This window comes from Pundamilia nyererei, unplaced genomic scaffold (assembly GCF_000239375.1).
Source record: "Pundamilia nyererei isolate P.nyererei 1_Seehausen unplaced genomic scaffold, PunNye1.0 scaffold00149, whole genome shotgun sequence".
NCBI classification, from domain to species: Eukaryota; Metazoa; Chordata; class Actinopteri; order Cichliformes; family Cichlidae; genus Pundamilia; species Pundamilia nyererei.
In genome coordinates, this window is record NW_005187550.1 from 354,241 (window position 1) to 363,204 (window position 8,964).

At 40.3% G+C, this 8,964-nt stretch overlaps 1 protein-coding gene across 1 annotated transcript in view; it reads left to right on the plus strand.

Moving 5' to 3' along the window:
- The window catches only part of lrmda (leucine rich melanocyte differentiation associated), a 71,923-nt gene that overhangs the window by 43,624 nt on the left and 19,335 nt on the right, over window positions 1-8,964 (plus strand). Inside the window, exon 5 of the mRNA XM_005744833.1 lies at window positions 544-628. Within this exon, the coding sequence (XP_005744890.1) occupies window positions 544-628 (85 nt within the window). The remainder of the gene's footprint in view (window positions 1-543; window positions 629-8,964) is intronic.

Here is an 8,964-nt window from a genome sequence, read left to right on the forward strand (position 1 = left end):
TATGAAGCCTAATGTGTTTGTTGCATTTAAACGTGTCACATCAACAAATTGTGATTTTTACAAAGATTGAATCACTTTCTGTACAGGTGTATCAGTACAGGTGTAAGACAGACACAGAGATCTGTTCGCATAATATACCACATAGCAATCTATTTGATTTGTCAGATAATTCCATTATAAATGAGTCGACTCCATGAACAGGGTTTAAAGGTCCAGTTTGGGGATTCAAATTAGCAGCAATCTCACCCAGAGGTCAGCAAGCAGCTATAGAGAAATGACTGACACTCAAAGCAAGCCCTTAATCTTAGTATAATATAAACGGATAAGTTAAATTAGGAAAACACCACTGAAGCTGATTAATCCATGCTGTTAAACCCTGTCCCTATGAGAAGATTTTTTTTGTCATAAAATGTAAATAAAATGAAATGAACTTTAGAACAAAGACTGCCACATGGCATTATTTTTTAACCATGTGGCAGTGGTTTGCTGCTTGCTTGCTATAACTTTATAGCTAATTCTTTTTCTACATTCCTTTTCTGCTAGTCACTTAATGAGGCTGGATCAGAGAGCCATCCACTGCCCTATTCGCCTCTACCGCGAGGATCCAGAGATCCCATGACCCACAAAGGTAAGAAAAATATTTATTTTCTTCAAAATTAAGAAGAAACATTGAGATCCTGGTTCTATAGATTATGTAAATGAGTCATAACGCTAACAGCAGCAGAGAGTGGGAATCTATTGAACTTGAAACTGAGTTGAAGTTATCTATTCTTATTGATCTCTTCTCATCTGTGTGATGTGTTGATAGTGGGAATAAATCTGAGTAATCTCAGCTAACTCTGATCTGAGTGTAAGCGTGGGAGCATGCAGTACATACACAGAATGAAGCATCCTTGATCTGTTGATACTAGACATTGATTAGGCCTCATATTGACCCAGTGTAGTATGTTGATGTAATTATGTAGCAACTTCTTAACATCAAACACTGCACTCTAGAAAGAATACAACACATTCATTAAAACGATACACTGCTCTAAATTAATGGCGAAGGCCACCTACTGCTTTTGTACCAGATACTCAGCTGAGACTTTGAGAAAAAACAAGTCAAGTTCAATATTATTATACGTATCATACCCACAGGTCATTATCCCGTAATCAGCTGAAATGATTTACTGCAACCAAAATTAACTAATTCAATTCATTCCACTTGCATTTTTTTTTTTTGCATGAATTCACAACAAAAGTAACATCAAGGTGTTTTATATTGTAAGGTAAAGACCCTACAGTAATACAGAAATAACCCAACAATGACACCCTATGAGCAAGCACTTGGTGACAGTGGGAAGGAAAAACTCCCTTTTAACAGGAACAAACCTTCAGCAGAACCAGCCTCAGGGAGGGTGACTCATCTGCCGTGACCGGTTGAAGGTAAAGTGAGGAAAACCAAATGTGCATTTTAGTCAGTTCGTTTGACATTTTAGTGGTTTTCTTAATAATTAAACTGAATTAAATAAAGGAAGTGAATATATTTTATTTTAATACCACCAGAAACAAAAGTAAAATGCCCCCTATACACACATTCCAGCTATTAACATAAAGTAACATAAACACAACCTATGCTTCAGCCACAGTTCCAGAGATGAGCAGTCTCTTATGGATCCAGCATATGTACAACATATGGAGGTGCAAAACCATTTAAGGCTTTAAATGCAAGCAGTAGCACTGTATACTGGATTCTGTAGTGCAAAGGAAGCCAGTGTCAGTAATGCAATCTCTCTCTTTTTTCTTTCAGTCAGTAATTTTCTGCTGCATTTTTGGACAAATTTTAAACAAGCAAGAAATGATTTACTAACTCCAGTATACTGTGCATAACAATAGTCCAGTCTACATGTAACAAAAGCATGCAGAAAACATCAGAGCTGATGGTTTTAGACAAAATTTTAGTCCGTGTCAAATTTGTGTCAAGGATTTTAAACCTGTGTTTTAAAGTGGGTAAGGAGCCCAGGTTATGTGTCAACCTAGTTCATAGTGGAGGACCTAACGATACGGCTTCTCTTTTGGATTCATTTGACTGTAAAAACTGTGGGATGTTTCTATATCCAAGATGCAGACAGTGGGCCTTCATATGATCCAATAAGAGGACGCGTGCTGATAGTTTAATAATAAAGATAATTTTTGTCTTGCAAAAGAAAATAAACATGCGAAGCAGTGTCTTCTATTTTCCAAATTCATGTTTATATATAGACTTTTTGGAAACCCAGATTTAAGTAAGCCTGACTCTTGGACTTGGCTTTGTGGAGTTGTTTAAAGCAGAATTAACAGATAGGGTACTTATTAAGCCAAACTTATTTCAGGGTTCAGGGTAGTTAACTATTACTTCATGCTTGAGAGATTCATCTATGATGTCACATTGCAAGATATTTGTGATGAGCTGACAACCACTATAGTAGCATTACTTATCAGTTGCGAGTGCTTCTAGGCTAATATACAGTAGAGTAGACCTCCATCCACATTAATGGTGCCAAGGACAGATCTATGTCATGAAAGCCAGGATGGTGGCAGCTCTCATCGGAAGTAAGGACAGAAAGAGCCTTGTGCTTTGTCAAAATCAGACCTGGCTAAGAACAACTCATTTAAAGGTGAGGGGACCTGCCACATGAAATATTTCTCCCCTCTGACTGAGATCAGAGTAACAGTGACAGTCTCCATTTGTTATTTTTATGATGCGGCGCTGCAGCCTTAGATAACACAGCCCTCGTCTTCGCCCTTCACCTCCTCTTCGTGTCCCTGCCTCGTCGAGCCCCTACCCCCGCTCTTATTTTTTTCTTTCCCCCCGTTTATTTGCTCTTCTCAAACACAGTTGAGTTTTCTCTATGTGTGGGAAACGGTCACAGTAACTCCTCAGTCAAAGAGAACAAAGTGGTGACAAAGCAGCGCTACAACAAACAGAATGGTTGAGACAGTAATTCCACACAAATGCGTGCTGAGGTAAATTCAGTATATGAACAAAAGCGCTGAAACAATGCGCTGCATAATTTTGTGCAAATCACTGCAGAACTCTTGTTTCAACACACACGGTAAATTAAACAAATCGCTACATGTTTGTTCAAAATTGGTTGCAAAAGTAAGCCACTCTGGTCTTACTCTGTATCGTGCTTTTCCCACTGCAACTGCTGCTTCTTGTGCCATGTGATTAGCCTGTTTGCTTTATGCTTTAATCTTGAGAATCACAATCAATACTTGAATAAAAAATGCACTTCAACAGCTTTGGCTTTTTAAAGTACACATTATGCGGTATGTGATTGTGACAGTAGTTGTTTGGGTTAATGGTGTGGTCTTTTTAATAGAGAGGCAAGCGGGAGGCTGTTTGGTTTTATCCGGACTCCAGAAATAGCGGCCATATCAGCAGCGTATCTGAGATCGCTCCGACGGTGTCTCAGAAACACTCCGCCTTACCTCCCTTGAACCCCCTGCACCTAACTACTCCACCGTGTTACCTGTTTGAAAGCCCCAGAGTCTGGTTGGCAGAGGTAATTACAGCAGCTAGGAGCTCCCAATGGAAGGCAGCACTGGCAGGTCACTGCCCAGGGACAGAGGGGTGGAAACTGTGCTCCTGTCTTGGTTGGTGAAGGACACGGAGTAAAACAAGGTAGCAGAGAGAAGAGCAGGGGAGAGTAGTGAAAAAACATTTGCTGCTGTGGTAGTGAAATCTAAATCGTAATTTCATAGACATCTGACAGCAGACAGAGAGGAAAGTAGGGGGGAAAGGACGGGGAAATCGGGAAGAGGGGCAGCTTTAAACAGTGAAAGGAGATGAGACTTCAGAATGAGAGGAAACTAGACAAAAGGCAAAGTGAAGGAGGATAGTGCGCGGCTCTAGAGTGTCTTGACGAAGGCGTGACACAGAGTGGAGTACATAGTCTGGCAGAGGGGCCCGAGGATCGTCCACTACTGTCACCTTAGCTCTAACTCTCAGTGCTGGTCCAACTGTCAGCTCGACTCTGAATCTAACAGTCCAAGATGGAGTCTCAGTGTAAAGTATAGTTTGCCTTCATGAAGACTGGTCTATACTACACTATTACACAGCCAATTACACGATGCAGTCTTGTGTCTTACAGTGAAGATGTATCATTTCAGCCTGGAAAAGAAAAAAAAAAGTGCTGAGTTATTTATTACCACCTTGTCTTTTTCTTGAGGTGGCACATTTTGAAGTCAGATTTACATGTTGATTTCATAGATCTAATTATAGTTGTAGTTAAGAGGTATGTATGTAAAAAAAAAGTAAAGCTTGAGACTTGATTGATGTATCCGTGTGCACAGAAGAAATTTTAATGAACTGCCTTTCATTTCCTTTGTATAATTCAATAAATATGCCAGACACTAGAAGCTGCTTTTTCACATGTATCAGATTAAATCTGATTGGGCCATCCCTCAGCAGTGACAGCTGTAAATGAAGGGGATGTCTCTGTACAAGCCGAGTAAATAGATCAAGAAAAAAAAGCCCCACCTGGTATCTGCCTTACAGTATGAGCCCTGGGCCCTTTTAATCTCGCTTTTCTGGGCCTGCTTCCAGCTACTTTGTATGTATGTAACTTAAATGGTGCACAACTGTTATTAAAATCCCCAGAGGAAAGCAGCCTTCAAAGAAAAAAAAACCCCTCCTTTCTGATGATACCCATGGGGCACCTCGCATTTGTTTAGAAGTTCGCTTTTGTTACATGTCGAGGTGATCTGCACCGCAGCTCCTGCTACAATCCCCACAGCTCCCTCGGCACTCCTCCCCGAAATGGAGCAACGGGAACAGATCCAAGCTAAGAGTAAACTGTTTTACAGTTGCTGCACAACAAATAAACAAACATCTGGAAGCATTCAGAGTGGCCCATTAGAAGGGCTCTGGGCTTTGCCAAAAAGGGGTAAATGATGAGGAATGGGCTGTCGAGAGGCTGGTGGAGACAGGGGAGAGGCCAGATGACAGAGCTGTGGGTGCTAAGCACTGCCTTTTAGAGCTCAGCTGGGCTCAGAGAGATCTACACCTGCTGCTATCTCCTCCTCCCCTCCTCTCCTCCATCAGACATCTGGATGGGATACATGACTAATGGATGACTAAACTGCTAGTGTTGAAACTTAGCTGTTGTCATTATGAAGGAAAAGGTTGTTTGTTTGACTGATGACTTAATGTCCTCTGTACAACACACTTGGTAAAAGTAAAAATCAGTTTGACGGCTTTAAAATGAAAAAAATAGATATACCCCGATGTCTGTTTATCGTTGTTTGTGTAATAACCAGAGCTGATTGTATCTTCTATAAGTGCTTAGATTAGATGCTGTTGTGAATGCAAATCTGTTTTGAAAACATGTTCCGCTGATTATGAAATTGCTTCCTAAATTAACTGGCATTACATCAGACATCTGTTTCTTAACCCCGTAGGTTTTTCTGCACCGAGCTGTTTTTTCCGTGCTTATCTTGAGTGATAACTTAGTTCTGGTCGATGTCAATCTGTAGATAGAATGACGACTCTGCTCTTTCAGCTGACAGTCCTTCCATTCTGGTTTGGGCCACATGTTCCGAAAGTATGGAAACATCCTCTCTGGAACTTAGTGAGAAAACACAGAGCAAAGCTTTGACGTTTCCCATTAGACATACGTGCTCTGCAAGACATTTCACTCAGTCCCGTAATGATTATACCAGGACAATCTGTCCCCTGATAAACATCACTCTTAAACACAAAGACTTGCTTTGGCCCCCACACAACTAAAATGAGCCACATGGAAAGAGAAAAGTGTAATCTTTTCCTCAAGACTGTCCCAGAGAGTCCTTTGCAGAGCTGCTTTCTATAAACTTTTGTAATAAACCAAACAAAATTTGAAGTGTGCATTCAACATCAATGAGAAGGGACAGATGATGAAATGCTGTTACAGAGAGTGATATATATACACACAGTGAGCTGGCAGCTATATACCGAGCCTCTGCACCAAACTCTAAAAAGTAAATTAACAAAGTAAAGACATGGCCTTCTTCCCGGGTACTGACTTCATAAAAGTGTTTCCCAAGCACTCGTCACTTCATGAAGGTTTTATTTCTCTGCAGCGTCTGCCAGTTGGTGAGCTGATGAGGTGTCTTAAGTTTAGTGTGTAATGACTGGGTGTCCTGTTGCCATCTCGGAAGTTGTCATGTAAATCAAAATCCAGCTACAAAACTGACACAGTCGAACAGATGTTCCCCTTTGTTTAAATGACCATGCACAGTGTTAGCCTCGGGAGCTACTTGGACAGATAATGTCGAAATGTAAGATATTGTACCGTGGTGCTGCGATGCAAATTTTCTAGAAGTACTTGCATGGCGTAACTTTGTGCTGAACATTGGGGGGGTCAAGATCTCTGTCTAAATAAATAAATAAATCTGGGTAAATTCCCAGATGATTAAACATGCAACTATTTTGCTGGCAATACCTGAAATGAGTAAAGAAAATCAACAGCCTATTTATGCAAGTTAATTCTTAATTTCATTAGGGGGGTTATATTGGTTGGATCTGATTATTGGGGGGGGTCATAACCCCCCTAACACCCCTGGAAATTACGCCCCTGAGTACTTGCTATATTTCATCTCAAATATAGCTAAACAGCTAAAACTAGCCTTCGATTTATACATTACATAGTAACGCTTATAATTTGCTCACAATGTAATACAGTGTTCTCTACTTATTAGGCTAAAATTTATCTTACGATATTAAAAGACAAAAGGAAAAAGTACATGTGTATTTATGAAGCGCCTTGAGGCGACTTTTGTTGTGATTTGGCGCTATATAAATAAAATAGAATTGAATTGAATATTTATCAGTAATAATATTCTATTTAAAAAGGCACAACATTACGTGTACCCCTTTGAATGTTGTAATTTAACAAAATAAATACCTTTAATACATTTTCCTGTTAAAAATGGCTCTTTACTTGTAGTTGGAAACAAAAAGTAAGTAGAAAAATGTGTCGTAAATGCTCGATATTTCTCTTTTTGCTTCTAAACGCGTATCAAATGTACAAGATTCTGAAAATTCCATCGCGGTCACATCAGTCTACTTTTTGGCAGCGAGGCTCCTGGTGTATATCACAGCATATCACAGTACTATATACTCCCCCTGAATAGGACAGGCTCTATTTCCTTTATCTGAGTCAGATGATGTGATATTATTCCTCCCAGGAGTGGATTGGCTCAGCAACATGAATATCCATTTAAGCCAGCCTATGGAGATGGATGAGGCGAGAGGGGACGAGGCAAACTGGGCCTGCAATCCCTCATCGCAGCTTCGCATTGCACAGCGCTGTCCGCATCCAAAGTGATGAGAGCTCATTTTTAGGAGGCAGGCCTGTCCTTGTTATTACTAGCCCTGGAAATCACCTCTACATTTTCTCCCTTAGAAGCAGGCTAGATTAAAATGCCAGGATAACCTCCTCAACTTCCATGACAGGCTTAACTGCCAAACTGTGACACGCCAGCTCTAAACTGCTTTGAGAAAGCTGCCTTCCACCAAGTGTCATTATCTCTCCGTTATCTGATGGCACTCCTCTCAGTGTGTGAATAATTCTGTTTGTGCAGGGTTTGGGGAAATGTCAGTGACACTATTGTTTTTACCTTGCCGTTTGATGTAGCTGGGAGAGTCTCCCGAGTGTCTTGAGTTCTTAAACTGATGTTGGGCGTATACAGGAGAAACTTAAAGTGGAAAGATAGTACTGTCAGCTTCTGAACTATTCCAAGATATTTGTTTGTTAGTTCCTTTAACTATTGGTATAAAAGTACACATTTCCCTCTCTGATATTCTGCCTTAATAAGGGTTGTTTCAGTCAAGTTAAAGTATTCTGGATTTGGTTTGTCTGAAGCGATTGAAGTGGTTTCATTATGATGCCACCAAGAGTTCACTAATGTTAGACAATTAATGTCACAAATTAATCTGCAATTTTTTAAAGCACCTGTTTTACTTTTTAATGAGTAAAAAAGCTAAGTCATACTTTCCACCCATCACTATTGAAATATGATTATTACAAGCTTTGAGCCACTTTCTCAGCAGCGGGAAAATATGGAGTCTCCTAAATCTTTATAGTCCGTGACTATTGCAGACAAACCTTTGTTATTTATGATGATAGAAACCCAACTGGGCTTACCCGTTAAAACTTTCTTAAGCACAAACAGACGTATGTTTCTTGGCTGCTTCCCTTAATATGTCAGAAGAATAGACAAGGACATGAGTTTCTGCCAAGCAGACCCAACCCTCGTGGAAAAATATACTGCAAGTCCTCTGGACCTTGGTTTACTTCCCAGTTGCACTGGTCATTCTCAGGAAGGTAGCAGAACATAAATCATCCAAAGTGGATAGGCCTGCAACAATCAACTCTGATTCTAATGCAACTACACTATTCATTTTCCACCATGATTTGTAGCTGTGGTTGGGGACAACTGAGATGTGGTCAGTGCTTTCAAGTCGTACTTTCAGTCAGAAGTTGGAGCGGGTTTCTGGAGCCTTCATGGTTTCCAAAGGTGGGAGTCCATCATGGTAATTTAGGATGGGGGTTAGCTGCCAGATGGTTTTGGATATTTTTGCAGCAGGATGGATGTTGGGTCCACAAGCTTTCTTCTGTGTCAGTACCCCGTGAAACAAATTGCTCAGTGAGCAGGCTGAGTCTGTCTACTTGAGGGGGGCTCGCTACCCTTCATTCTGATGAATAGCTACTAACATTCAAGCAGATGGCCGACAACTTGTCATTCTAAAAGGGACAGGATCAGACCAGAACAATGCCTTGTAGCCTGGGATGTTTAAACAGAGACACAAAACATCTCATAGTTTGTATCAGCTAATATAAAACAATACAGTATTTGTTAAGTACACTTACCTTCTCAGTTTATGTGGCGTCATATATCTTAATCAGGGTGTTTTTTAATAAATTATATTTTAAGTCTGCTGTAGATGCTAATTCT